This window comes from Lactuca serriola, chromosome 4 (assembly GCF_051521515.1).
Source record: "Lactuca serriola cultivar US96UC23 chromosome 4, Lser_US96UC23_V15, whole genome shotgun sequence".
Classification (NCBI taxonomy): Eukaryota; Viridiplantae; Streptophyta; class Magnoliopsida; order Asterales; family Asteraceae; genus Lactuca; species Lactuca serriola.
In genome coordinates, this window is record NC_136411.1 from 7,643,660 (window position 1) to 7,658,969 (window position 15,310).

The window sequence follows — 15,310 nt, forward strand, 5'->3', positions numbered from 1 at the left end:
AGCTTGTGCTTAGGCCGTAAACACCTCAAACACCCCATAAATCTATGTTTAAAGCCCCAAAAACTCTTCTAGGATGTTTGGTAAATTAGACTTGACTCCAAGGAACACTTAAATGCATCAAACAACTCCATTTGAGGACAAAATGAGGAGTTTACGGCCTAGCTTAAGCTTGGGCCGTAAACACCCAAAAAGTTGTGTCAAACAAGTCCCTAAACCACTCAAATGCATGTAAGGATTTTAGCTAAGGCCTTTGGAGGTGTGTTGTACCATTAAACTTCACATTTGGATGCAAAATGAAGAGTTTACGGCCAAGGATGTTCTTGGGCCGTAAACTCCCCAAAAGTTGATGCCAAATTGTCCCAAAACTCATTTCTAGGCCTTATAGGATTTATCTAAGGTGTATGAGACCATGTTGTACCATTAAAACAACCATTTGGATGGATTAAATGGAGTTTACGGCCTAAGAACAAGTCTTGGCCGTAAAATCCCCAAAAATGTCACAAATTATGATGTTTAATCCTTCCCTCTTAGTCCAAAACACATACCATTAAATTAAGGAAGTGAGATAAGGCCCTAAACATACATTTTGGAGTGTCACATGAGTTTACGGCCAAGCCTAGGGGGCTTACGGCCGTAAACTCCCAAAGGATGGCCTTTGGGCCATAAACTCTAAGAGAGTGAACTCATGGACCCTCCCGTAAATCATTCATGGCCTTATACCACTCCCGGGAACCCTTTCTAGGCCTTAAAACCCCGAAAACGATGCTAGAATGTCCAAATACTATAATGAAAAGCATAAGATGATTAACTTCTTGTAAAATACATATTTCATATGACAATTAGGGTCCTAAAAGGTGCTCAAGTGGTTATTTGGTACCAAACGCTCAATCGACACTTCTACCCGATTTACCCGATTCACCCGATTTCCGCGATTTCGGGTGAGTTCATACCCCTTAATGAACCTTTCAAATGTTTAAATGTTTTAGGGGGAGATACAAGTTGCTTATAAATGTTTATGTAAAGTTTTACAGAACGATTTCCGCGTTACAAGGATTAATCACATGTGATTCATTACCTTTAGTTCAAATCACATGTGATTTGTCCTTATGCCTTATAAACGGGTTTTACCCTTTTCAAACTATTTTAAACAGTGAGTCAGATTTTAAATGTTCTTTTGGAAAAATACTTTTATTTAATCAATCTACTTATAAAATGTAACCACTCTGGTATATTTATATAAGTAAGACTTGGAGGACTTAGGACCGATATCTCGCCTTATTTCCTGTTCTTGTTTGATTGTGGGCTTAGGGTAGTAGTTATCCGTCCGACTGTCGTTGATTTCTTAGTTATATAATCTGTATATTAGTGTGGGATACGAATGTTACCGTGTTCACTTAATACTAAAGTCACTAACATGCCAAGAACCGTCCTCACTAAGATAACTATAATAGGTATAGTTACGGTTGCTACAGCTACTACTCGCGAAAGTCATTTCTATCTACACTATAATACTCACTATTACTAGGCGATACACTAGTAAGAGAATACACTATGATCAATACTAAAAGATTACTACACTATAACATTAGAGAAAACACTAAACAAACAATAATACACTAACCCGCTACGAGATACTCTATTCGCTATCCACTACGCCCGGTGTTTCCAGCAGGGAGACGACTCTACATGTATAGATCTATACGGGGCAGACGCTATTACATCCCGACTGTTAATTTCAGTCCGCGCCGTGCAGGCCCAGGGATGCCACTACTTCACTATACTGTGCATGACCAGGAAGGTCATGGGATCCTCTATTATCCTCACTATTAGTAATATGCAAGGAATACACTACAACTACTCTAAAATACTACACTAAATGCTAAACTACATCCCGAAGTAAGTAAGTATCTATCACTAAAGGGAGCTTGCACCTCTATCACTGATTACAGGCTTAACCTATTCTATCACATTTGTTATTTGGGGATTTGCCAATATATTTTTACAATAAACCGTTTCAAAGAAATGAAGAATGCATACTTCTCACAGATTGTCACTTACAATGCATTTTCTGGAAAATATGGGATTTTCTAAGTTTCTACTACTTATGAACATAAATGATACATTTTTAGCACAAAGGCTTTGTATACAAAAATTCACACTAAACTCTTATGAACTCACCAGCCTTATGCTGATATTCGTTTTCAAAATAACTTGTATCTTCAGGTCAAAGATAGACAGGTATAGACACAACATTTTTGGAGAAGGTGGAGCACACAAGACCCATCTCTTATTTTTGATTTACTTTTGGGTGATTGTTAAACATTACAAAACACACTTGTAATTAAATTCACTATGTAATGCAATGGTTGTATGTTTCTTGTTTCTACTATTATGCAATTGTGATGATACTGTTCACTACGTCATCCACCCCGAAACGTATTCCGCCGTTATCGGTTTTGGGGTGTGACATAATAACTGGTGCAAACTCAGCCCTGAACCTGGTAGAGAAATCAGCCCAGGTCATTGCATCCAATGTTGCATCATCTCCCATAGTATGTCCGACCTCCTCCCACCAATCCCGTGCCCTGTCCTTCAGAAGACAGGACGCCAATCTGACCTTGTCCCCCTCGGGACACCTGCTAGTGCGGAATGCGTTGGCCACATCCGCCAACCATCTAGTACTCGCTATGGGGTCCCGTGCCTCATGATAGTCTGGAGCTCCACATGCCCTGAACTCCCTGAAAGTAAGTGTGCGCGACCCCATCATGGCTGCCACCTCGATACGGAAGGTGCCCAATCTCTCATCCATCAGCTCTAGGATCCCCTCCTTGATCGAACCGAAGATCACAGGAGTCTGCTCTAAAATGATACGAGTAATCTCTGAAGAAAGAAACTCTCTGGTCTGCTCATCCATGTGCTCGTTTCCCGAGCCTGATCCTGATCCCTCCCCGGCACCTCCACTGCCGGCTGCTGTCCTCGGACGCAAAACCACCATACTTAAACACATCATAGCAATATCAGAAAACTGAAATATCTCAAGGGATCATTGATACTACTACTAGCTTCCTGGTCTTGTCTCGGCCTTCCTTGATTCGAGTACGGATCCTCTGCTTTCAGTAGTACGGGCCCATACTACCTTCCACATCTATCCGTACTTTCCTCAAGAACCGCCTTGACTCCACCAAGTCACTTCTACTACTACTGATCTCTGCTACTCTCATCCTAGGCTTGCCCTAGGGAAATCGCTGACTCCACTCATACCAGTCCTCAGCTGCCGAAGGCCTCCTTGTAATGCTGATTAGCCACCACCTGAATACCATCACATACAATGAGGCTCAGATAATCCTTCGAGTAAAAGACTCGTCCCTACAACGGTTGGACTCAGACAAGAGCTGCGCAATAGGGCCAAATCCAGTACTCTGAGATTATTCAACCCTGATCACATGTGATGTGGCGTATTCACCTAATGGCTAACTCCCACCACTCAGAGTCCCACAAAGCACAAAGCAAGCAGCATTCGGATAAGGGAAACATACTCAGGCAAAACTATTCTCATAACGAGAAGCTACTCTAGCATACAATGCTAAGCTCGCGCTACCAGGCATAACCTAAACAGGCTATCCTACTGCTGTTTACTCAATACTAGCATGCAATTCTCATAAAGTTGTAACACATAAAGCAGGCACATAAGGCATCCTCCTAGATCCTTAGTCCTATACTAGCATGCTGTTCTACTGAAGCTGAAACAATTAATCATAATAATAAAATTTGTATTGGTAATTTGGGAGTACTTACTTGAGCTCGGTTGATCGCATGCACCACACCCTTATCTTGTTTAAAAATTCTTTTCTTTCTAAGTGCTTTTCAAAATCTCATTCGAAAACATTTTTCTTTTTGAAAATCTTTTTATTTTTCCCTTAGTTTGAGTTCAGATGCACCCGGAGGTGTATCCGAATCCCTCAAACCAGGGCTCTGATACCAACTTGAAACGACCCAAAAATACGGCCCGAAAATTTCATTGTTAATATAACCATAATCATAAAACGGAGTATATCATAATAAAACCATGCGTTGCAAATCTCAAAACCATACTAAAATACAAATGAGAAAACCGTGTCATGACTGTATCAAAACATATATAAGATAACTGATCAACTCCCAGGATAAAAACTATGGATGTGGTGTGTGCGATGCCATCATCCCGATCCCTTCCCTCTGCTTGCGGAAGTACCTGAAACCAAAACTGAAACTGTAAGCACGAAGCTTAGTGAGCTCCCGCAAACTACCACATACCACACAAACATATAAAGCACATACTGGGCCTTGCCCACTGCATCGGACCGAAGTCCGGCTAACCGGGGCCTTGCCCCCTACATCGGACCGAAGTCCGAAGCTGACTGAGACATCGGACCGAAGTCCGAAGCTGACTGGGACCTACGTCCCCTACATCGGACCGGAGTCCGAAGCTGACTGAACCTTTGTCCCCTACATCGGACCGAAGTCCGAAGCTGACTGAACATAGCATAAACATATCAACTGGCATAAACACATATCCTGTCTGAACCATGAAGGCATCAAGCATACTAATTACTACATCGGATCGAGATCCGAAGCTGACTGCTAGCTAAACGGGCCGGCATTGTGGCCTTAGACCCGTTACTACTGGAAGGAAACTCACCTCGTGAACTGGCTGCTGTGTGAATGGCTCTGGAAGCTAACTGTTGCTGCTCCGGTATCTCCCCGGCTACAAGGCCATAAACACACTCAATCAAATACTAAACACTACACTGGGGTAAAATGACTCTTTTACCCTTGGTCAAAGTCAACTCTCCCGGTCAAAGTCAACCCACAGTTGACCTGACTCGCCGAGTTGGGCCACCAACTCGCCGAGTCTCTAATCTCATTTCACAACCCCACTCGTGGCTACTCGTCGAGTATGGCATCGACTCGACGAGTACTCTCTCTATCCAAGAACTCAGACAATCTTCATCCGACTCGCCGAGTCATATGAACAACTCGACGAGTTGTTCTTGAGCTTACGAAGATTGCCTTGGACTCGTCGAGTTGTATGAACAACTCGCCGAGTCCCTCCACTACTGAGTCTGCTCTCCGACTCACTGAGTCCACTCTACTACTCACAGGCTTCCACTCGTCATCACTCAAAAGGGGAAAAACGGGGACTCGCGACTCGACTCGCCGAGTCGTTCTTCCGACTCGCCGAGTCGCTTGCATGCAGCAGCTCAAAACTCGATTCTACTTGAATCCAGTGTATAAAACTAGTAGATCTGGACTCCCTTAACTCGATTAGCACGTAAAGATTCTATCTTTACGTGCCCATATGCATCCATGAAGCTAAAATGGCTCAAAAAGCATAATAAAGGCTAGATCTAGGGTTTTCATGCAAGATAACTTCAAAAAGGCAATAGATCTGGGCTCTACAACTCCTAAATGAACAGATCTAAGGATATCTCGACATAATAGGGCATCCATACAATCATAAGGCTTGAGAGAAGCATCAAACTAGATCTAGAAGAGTTCTAATGGAGGTTAAAAGCATAAAACAGGAGGGAATCCGAAGAATACCTCAAAGAACTCTGATTTGCCCTTGGATCTTTGCTCTACACCTCTTCTCCTTGCTCCTTTCTTCTTCTCCTTCTTCAAGCCTTCAAAATTTAACACAAGAACACTTAGATCACTCAAGGATGGATTAGGGTTTTCTCACAGCTTTTTGAGGGTGAAGGAGGCGAGATTGGGGGCTATAAGGTGGATTAAATAGTGAGCAACCCGGGGATTTAGGGTTTCTCCCAGGCAGGCAGACTCGTCGAGTCCCGAATATGGACTCGCCGAGTCGCCGACTAACACGTGCTCGAAATCCCGTCCCTACTCGACGAGCCAGGCTATGAACTCGCCGAGTCCCTCTTGCAAACTTCTAATTAAATATTATGGAATCATCATACCGGGGACGGGTCGTTACAATTCTCCCCCACTTGGCTCAGACTTCGTCCTCGAAGTCTGCTACGGATGAATCTACAAATATCTCCGGATAGTGCTCTCTCATCTCCTCCTCAGCCTCCCACGTCCACTCAGACCCCTTCCGGTGCTGCCACTGCACTTTCACTAACTGAATTTCCTTGTTCCTCAAGGTCTTTGTCTTCCGGTCCAGAATCGCGACCGGTCTCTCAATATAATTCAGGCTGCTATCAACCTGAATATCCTCTAGGGGAACGACTGCTGACTCATCCACCAAACACTTCCTCAACTGAGATACATGGAAAGTGTTGTGGATCTGACTAAGCTCCTCAGGAAGACCCAACCGATAAGCAAATCAGATCTGATGTTACTACCCCTTTACCACTTTATTTGTACATGGAGTCGAGGGAGAATAGAATTTGGTTTTTTTATTATATATATATATATATATATATATATATATATATATATATATATGTATGTATATATATATATATATATGTATGTATATATATATATATATAGAGAGAGAGAGAGAGAATGAGTGTGTGTGTGTGTGTGTGCGCGCGCACGTGAGTGATAGATAGAGAGGTTCAAATGAGAGTAATTATCGGATTTGAGAATATTTTTTAGCCACTAATTTACAAGATGACAAACTTCTAAATAAATGAAAGTTCATATCCAAACATAAAAAAATATATATAATGTTCATAGTAAGTCTTTTAGATTTTGGGGTTATCAGATTCGTGGAGTATGATCGTTTTGCAATTGAAAAGAAAATTTTCCCATTTGTTTGGTTAATAGGTAGAATTTTTAATTCTCTTGGTTAGTTAATAATTATATGTTGTTTTAACCATTTTGTTACAAAAATAATTATCTGGTTTTCTTTTAAAATTTTGAGGAAAATGAAGTATTGTCAAACTTTCTTGCCCGGGTGTTCACCCATTTGACCCCACTATTTTCTACAGTGATGAAATGAACGTATACTAAACGTTGTTTATACTGTTTTACTAGTTTGTAGAAGAATTTGTTCAAAATTGTTATTTTAGTGTTGTAGATTGAACTATGAAAGCGAAGGTTTTGAGTAAGACAATTAGTAGAGTTATAATGATCAACAAGAAGGGTAAAGTATTGAATTTGCCCTTTGGCATGATTAACACAAAGGGGATAACTACATTGGATGTCGTTAATAAACGCGAACATAGATCATACACATCTAAGTACACCGTTGTAGACAATATATGTAAATTGTATGTTGTAGGAAGGCTCCAAGCTATAATTTTCAATTCGGACGATGTAGTCATCAATGTTACTTTTAGATGTTACACGTCACCTTGCCAAGGATTTCACATCGAGATTACTCTTGAATATAAGCTTAGACCAATGGTATTTTTCATTTTTTTTACATCATATTTTATTTTCTTTCGGTAACTTCATCGCACTTTTAAATGTTTTTATTTTATGGTGTTTATTTGTAGGTCAAAAAGTTAGTTCAGAAAGAGCTATAGCAAAAAATGATTGCAAAGTTTTTCATTGTTTATCATTTGTATTTTTGATTTTTTGATAGATGATAAGAAATTGAGAATCATGGTAATGAACATGGCAAAAGCCAACAAAGCTAAAAATTTGAGGGTCTAAATTTATCAAAAATACAAATAATAAACAATAAAAAATAAAGATATCAAAAGACAAGTTAAAAACATCATTTTTATTACTTTTGATAACACCACTATATTTACCTACAAAAAACCTCACGCTTTTGTATTGCTTTACTACATGGACAATAACATTTTGTAAACTAAACCAAAGTCAACCTTTTCTACATTTAGAATTCATGAACATTTGATAAAGTAAAGTTAGACTTTTTTACTTTTTACTAGAAAAACTAATTTATCAACTTTGAATTTCAAAATGGTGACCTTATCAACAAAAACTTCGCAATCACTTTTGCTATAGGTTCTATTGAGCTTTCTGACTTTTCGACATTCAAATAAACGTCATAAAAACTGTAGGAACAATAAAACTTAATATCGATAGATTCTAAACAGTAGAGTGAATCAAATAACAAGAGCAATGATCAAAGATGTGCCAAATGGTTAATATCATCAAAGCTTTAGAAAAGTTCAACGTGAACTTTTCTGTAAAAGCTAAATAGGGCAATAATATTGATTAACCCTAAAACGATACATGCATGCACATTAAATAGTCTAACCCTAGCATCACAAAAACGATGGATGGACAGGCCAACCCGTTACAATAAGACTATTCTAGTACAAAACACTTTGACACAATACATTAATAACCCAACAATCCCCCCCTTTGTGTCAAATAAAGAAAGGAGATTCTTCATTGTTGCACCTTCTGAACTTTGAACAGCTTGGTCATCAGGTTCAGAAAAGTATTTATGATCACAAGATACCACTTGATCATGTCATTGAAGCACTTCAGATCCGCATCATTGTTGGCTTTGCATGTGACAGTCAATCCTATGATGTTGTTGAGAGCAGCAGTGGAGTATAAATGTTTGTCTAACAAAGACATGAAAGAACTAAATGTTAGGTTTTCAACAATACCGTTTTCGTTGCTCATTGGAATTGAATATGAAACACCTGGAATCAAAGACATGAAAGAAATTAACGTTAGGTTTTCGTTTATTCAGAATCTCATAGGGTGTGATTAAGAATCTTTTATTGATTAGAGAACGATTCTGAGTGAAACAAGCAGTTCCGATAGCATCGACCCAGAAGTAAAGTGGAAGATTCGCAAAGGATAACATAGTCCTTGCAGCTTCACAAAGAGAGCGATTTCGTCTTTCAACAACACCATTTTGCTGGGGAGTGTAAGGAGCTGAGAATTTGTGTGAAACTCCTTTTCAGTTAATAATTCTTTAAACGCTTGGTTTTTGAATTCGGAACCGTTATCGCTATGAACTTTTTGAACAGGCTTTCGCAATTGAAGCTCGATCTTCTTGATGAAATTAAGCCCCCTTGCTTAAGAATGTATGATTTAAGCGAAAAAAAAGTGAGTTATAAAGAGAGAGAGAGAGAGAGAGAGAGAGAGAGAGAGAGATTGCAAAAATTGTAAGAATTTTTGGGGCTATCAAAGTATAAAGATCAAAATATCAAAAAATCTGAAGAATCAAAAGATCAAAAATTATGAAGAATCAAAAGTTGAATATACCAAAAATCAAATATAAAGGGTGTGAATTCAAAGAAATTAAAGAGGAATTATCAAATTGAAGAATTCAAAGAGCTCCATTATGGTATCAAAAGTTATAATTTCTAGATTATGTATGTTTGGGTAGCTTAGCAAAAATACCTAGAGATTAAGAAAGATTTATGAGGATTGATTCGGAGGGTTGCAGAAATGAGTGTCGTATAAGTTAAGGGGTGAAGGTTCATATGGATTGTGAGTAGCTAGGATTGGGGAAGTTGTTAGATTTTTAGACACAAATATTCATAATTAATTAATTAAGCATGAATTAGTTAAGCATTAGTATATTTGGAACTAAATTGCTAATAATATATTAATTTGTAACCAACTTGAATTATCCATAATTAATAGCTAACTATTGAGGAAGTGGATTCGAACTAAACAGAAGTGATTTTACTCATTGATTGAATTTTATAGTTGAGTAATTAAGTTTGTCTGAACTCATAAAATCATATAAAACCCTTTTAAATTGTCGCTTAGATTTTTAGGTTAATTTAGTCACAATTAGATTAAATAACTAAATCCGTTCCCTGAGATCGATACCCGACTGTTTGTGCTATACTATTTGCGAAAAGGTACATTGTCTTAGTCGAATAGCTAGTTAGATAGTAGGTAAAATTAGGTGTAGCTATTAGGACACATCGTGTGTGTGTGTGTGTGTATATATATATATATATATATATATATATATATATATACATACCAAATGTTGCCCGTATACTTGGTATCCATGCCAACCCCACCCCATTTCTAACTCTAAAGTATATAAGGCATTCTTGATGGTTTGGAGCGAATTAGCTTCACCCCTATTTATAGGAACTTCCCACCCCCTTCTTAGGAAGTTTCTAGATCTCATACATTCAAGACTACTCTAGACCTATCTATCAAGTCCTATACTTATTTACAAGGTTCCATAATATTCTAGATTTTTTTTATTGCATCCTAGAGAAGTTTAGGATGTTCCTTACTCTTCTAAAATACTAGAACATTCTATATCCTTCCACATCTAAAATACTAGAACATTCTATATCCTTCCACAGTCTTCCAATATGTTCTAGAGTCTTCTAGGGTATTCCCATAAGTTCTAGATCCTTCCACAATCTTCTAGTATATTCTAGAACGATCCTATGTTTTCTATTAGGTTTAGAACCTTCCAGGTTCTTCTAGTATGATTTAGAACCTTCAACGTCTTTTAATATGTTCTAGAACCTTCCAAGATCTTCTAGCATTTTCTACATGTCTGTAGTCTTCTCGAGCATTCTTAGTCAATATGTTACGTCTAGAGGGCTCAAGAGACTTCAAGAAACTTGGCCACGTGACAGTAGGGTTAAGATGATGAGGAGGAAGGAAAGAAATTGATATAATACTATAAATATAGGATTTTAATTTTAAAATTAAAATATATTCAATAAATGTAAGGATTCAATTTAGATAATAACTACTTCAATTAACAAAACTACTATAATACTCAAGGTTGGAGAACTCGCTACTCAGTACCTGCTCGGCCGAAGGGGGAGTAGCGAGTACTCGGATTACTCGGGGAGTACTCGGATACAGTAAATCATGTAGAAAAATATTTTAAAGGAAATTATACATGTCAAAGATCATAATTTAAAATATTAGTTGATTGAAATTTATTACAAAATTAGGTGAAATATCAACAAAAGATACATTTTCAAATGTTAAATTGTTTCAAAAATAGACACCATTCTTTAATATTATATATTTAGATTAATCATTTAATCTTCCTCTTCCAATGTAGCTTCGATTTGTTCGTTGATATTAACTCCATCCGATTCATATTCAACATCTTCATTTAGTTCTTCCTCATCCTCCGACACAAATTCTTCCTCATCAAGTTCTCTCAATCTAGAACTTCTATGATTTTGTAAAAACTCCTCGTCACCCATAGCTTCATCGGGCTCACCTTCATCCAATAATACATTCTTGAGCCTCACTTGCATCTTTTGCTAAAAGTACTTCCATATCCTTAGTCTTCCTTTTCTTGTTATTTTCCATCAAATTTGCATTAAATGGAACAAAAACAAGATTGTTCAATTTAGACGTCTCTAATCTATTTCTTTTCTTTGTATGTACCTACAAATTTAAATAAGCAAAAATAAAGTTAGATAAATATACAAGTTTTGAATAAACTACTTAAAAATTATAATTAAAATTTAGTAAACTACCAACCCCTTCAAAAGTGCTCCAATTTCTTTCACACCCCGAAGAACTAGTTGTTAAAGAAATTATCCTTGTAGCAATCTTTCTCAATTGTGGAGTTAAGGCACCATAAGCTACCCACCAATTCGCTGCAAGTTGAAAAAAAACATTGTTAAATTTATTATTTTGGAATTTTATAATATAAATACAATTTAAAATATATTACCCGGATCAAATTTGTCGTTGTTCACCTCACATCCTTTAATTGTAATTTCTCGATTATTTTTTCTTGTTTACCCATGTAAACCGGCAACTCAACTATCACGATATGGTTTTGCAAAGAATGATCTCCCGGATGTATTGTATCGATAAAATCAACAATCTCATCGGTCACATCAATATCATTTTGGATCTCCGGATTCTTATAAAGATAATATGGATTTAAAAGGTAAGCCGTCAAATGTAGGGTTGTATCAAGCCTATTTTTCATCTTTTTTCGAAATGGTATCCATAATAGGCTCATACGTTTTTTTATTGTTGCCCAAAGCATTAATAATTTCTTGTTTCGCATTTTGAAGCTCACCATATACAAAACCCATTGATAGCTTTCGATCCACATCAACCATGCGAAGAACTTTGACCAAAGGGGCAAAGACCTTTAAACATAATGCTACATCAGTCCAAAATGTGGCATTTATCACTATGTTATATGCGGCTTTCCCTTTAAAGGTGTTGCTAAGTCTACATGATTCCCATTCATCGCTTGTAAACATTTGTTTTAGTTGGGCATTTTTATTGGCCAAACTTTGCAAAGTAAAAAATACGGAAGCAAATCACGTGACTTCCGGTCGCACAATATCTTTTTTCTTGGTAACGTGTCTCGTCATGGCCAAAGTTTTATGATGAGCATAAATAAACACCATGAGTGTTTTTGCATGGTCGAGAATTTTCTTATACCTAGGTAGTCCACCAATACCTTTTAAAATAAATAAAACGTTAATAATGTTATTAAAAATTAATAAAGAACACTAAATTATAAACTTAGCACAATTAAAATTAATACTTTCAAGCATAAGATTGAGGGTATGTGTTGCACAAGATGTCCAAAAAATAGTTGGTCTTTTTTCCTTTAACAACTTGGTCACTCCCATATTATTTGAGTCTGTCACAATTTGAACCACATTCTCAGGGCTAACTTCTTTGATGCAACTTTCAACATACTCACGCATGTGTTCACTTGTGTGAGCTTCATCTGATGATTCTTTAGATGACAAAAAAACGGTCCCCGTCTTTGAATTAACAGATAAGTTCATGATGTTCCTTTTCTTTCTATCGGACCATGCGTCCGTCATAATCAAGCATCCATTAGATTTCCATTCGTCTTTGTATGGTGTCAACAAATTTATTGTTCTTTCTACTTCTTTCTTTAAATATGTTTCTCCCATCTCATATCTAGTTTGAGGTGGTGCCCCACGTCCAAATTGGCCAACGGCCTCCAACATAATTTTAAAGTTATCATTTTAAAAGACATGAAAAGGAATGGCACATTCATAGGCTCATCTACAAATATATTCTTTCACACGAATCATGTGTTCCTTACGAATAACATTTGACATATTTTCTTGTTTGCTTTTTCCCAGGTTTGAAACATCTTGGGGGTTGATAGTGTTTGGAAACCGATCCATAGGCCCAAAAGAACGTTTAGCCTTCTTAGAGCCAAATGAATCTTCCATCAAATCATCATCGATGGTAATGGTTTCATTCTCACTACTTCTAATATTCACTTGTGCTCTTAAAGACTCATTTTCATCTACCTTCCCCTTCTTTTTATTTTGGTTATCAAGAAGAGCATCTCTACATTTTATTTGGTCATATTGTGGCCTTTGGGCATGAAGAAACATTTCCTTTAATTTGTGCAATATGTTGTTTTAGTCTATTGATACCCCTGCCTATCTACTTATTACATAAAATGCATTTCACTTGCTCCAATTTCTTAGATTCACACACATTGCATATTCCCATCCAGGATCATTTGATTTGCGTTTAAGATTCTCTTGAGCTGCAGTTGATCCCGTAGACGGGGTTGTTGTGGTTGATGCCATTACTTTAGTTAGAAATCTATCTAACACAAAGTGAGTTAGTGAGTCTAAAACACACGCATTGTCGAACAAAATGATAAAAAAAAAAATAATAACATACAATCATATTACATAGCTATTAATCTATTACACAGATAGTGATAACACAGAATAACATACAGCTAATATACTATTAGTCTAGTACACAAAAAACAGGAAAAAAATACATACAAACTATGAAATCTAAATTCTGAAATAGAGACAATCAAATACATATCCACTACCACCTGTATGATCCAAGATATTGTAGCAGCCGACATAACTGCTAATAAGCAATAGGAGGGGCAATTCTGGTAATCCTAGGTTTTCTCTTTCTTTTTCTAATTTCATGTTCCAATTTTTTGAATGTTCTTATTTACGTAATCATCATCATCATATATGAATTCAATGTCAAGAAACCTAAGCTTTGATTCATCTGAATTTGCAAACTGTTCCTATGCTGACACAGATCAACTGATCCCACAAACTCAGATCAATAAATTACCATAGATTTTATGTGCATATTGGCTTAGCCTAGAAGAGTTTCATGGACATAATGGTTTGGCGTTAAATGGTGGGGCTAGCAACGGCTCAAATTACCAAGATACCCCTATGAATGAACTGCTATCAAATGAAGCTTCCACAGACAACAATGAAGAAACCCAAACACGCCTGTTGTTGTAAAAGAGTGGGAGAAAACAGAGGGGGCTGCTGTGGTGCTGCCCTTGGCTCGCCGGAAACCACCAACAAACACCTCTGGTGGGGATGTTTTTGTTGCAGCTCGAAGACAGGCGAAAAAGAAGGGAGTGTGAGAGGAAATGGAAGAATGAAAATTTGTATTTATCTATGAATAGTAGTGTATTCATTTGTGAATAGCAGTGCATTCATGTGAGAATAACAGTGAATGAACAGCAGTGCATTCATGTGTGAACAGTAGTGTATTCATTTGTGAATAACAGTGAATGAATGTATTTATTTATGATTAGTGGTATTCATTTATTCAATTCCGAATAACAGGGTACTTATTTCTTAATAGCATTGTATTCATTTGTGAATAACAGTGTAAGCATGTGTTAATGAGTATATTTATTTATTATTAGAGGTATTCTTTTTATGAAGAAATGATAATTTTTATACTCTTTTTATTTTCAATTGATTAAAAAAAGAAATTGGATTACTTGTAAATTGATGTGTATTTATTTGTGATTGGAGTAGTATTAAGTTTTTTGAAAAAAAATCATTTATGAATACAAATGTACTAATTTGGTGTTCGATTTCTATTCATTTTTTTTAGCACAAAAAAAAAAAAAAAAAAAAAAAAAAAAAAAAAAAAAAAAACCGTGAAATAGGAGAAAAAAAAATGATTTTTGTAAGAATTGTTTTTCAGTTTTAAAATAAATTTTGGTAAAATGTTTTTTATATTCCATTAATAAGAAAAATAAAAAATTGAATATTTATTTCTTATTTGGTAACTGATCCTAAATTTAAGGGAAATTGATTGAATTTTAGTTTATTTTAATTTAATTAAAATATACAATTACTAGTATGCCCTTATACATTTGTTGGTCCAGAATTGTTCTCGCGTTCTCAACCTTTTAGGTGTTCTCATTTAATCCGCTCCATATATATATATATATATATATATATATATATATATATAAAGAGAGAGAGAGACGGTACGATTTGTGGTCCATACATACTAATTTATCCAAACACCCCCTAAATAAATATCTGATTACAAACTACTAACATTATAACAAAAAAAAAACTATGGCAAAAATAATTAGATGGCAACATTCTAAAGGGTATGTATGTTAAGGTGAAGACAAGTATAAGAGGGTCAAGTG

At 36.5% G+C, this 15,310-nt stretch overlaps 1 protein-coding gene across 1 annotated transcript; it reads right to left on the bottom strand.

Moving 5' to 3' along the window:
- Nucleotides 1-11,112: 11,112 nt before the first annotated feature.
- Nucleotides 11,113-13,448, bottom strand: LOC145098013 (uncharacterized). The gene is made up of 8 exons (XM_079035697.1): nt 13,350-13,448; nt 12,927-13,250; nt 12,410-12,839; nt 12,184-12,322; nt 11,937-12,087; nt 11,644-11,836; nt 11,377-11,495; nt 11,113-11,280 (listed from the first exon to the last, which is right to left on the bottom strand). The coding sequence occupies exons 1-8, from the start codon at nt 13,446-13,448 to the stop codon at nt 11,113-11,115; spliced, it is 1,623 nt and encodes a 540-aa protein (XP_078891823.1).
- Nucleotides 13,449-15,310: the final 1,862 nt, after the last annotated feature.

Coding starts and splice junctions, on each gene's coding strand:
- LOC145098013 (XM_079035697.1), bottom strand. CDS start 13,448: ATGGCATCAACCACAACAACCCCGTCTACGGGATCAACTGCAGCTCAA. Junction 12,323..12,409: donor CCTCAATCTTATGCTTGAAA/GTATTAATTTTA, acceptor TTATTTTAAAAG/GTATTGGTGGACTACCTAGG. Junction 12,088..12,183: donor ATTGTGCGACCGGAAGTCAC/GTGATTTGCTTC, acceptor GGAATCATGTAG/ACTTAGCAACACCTTTAAAG.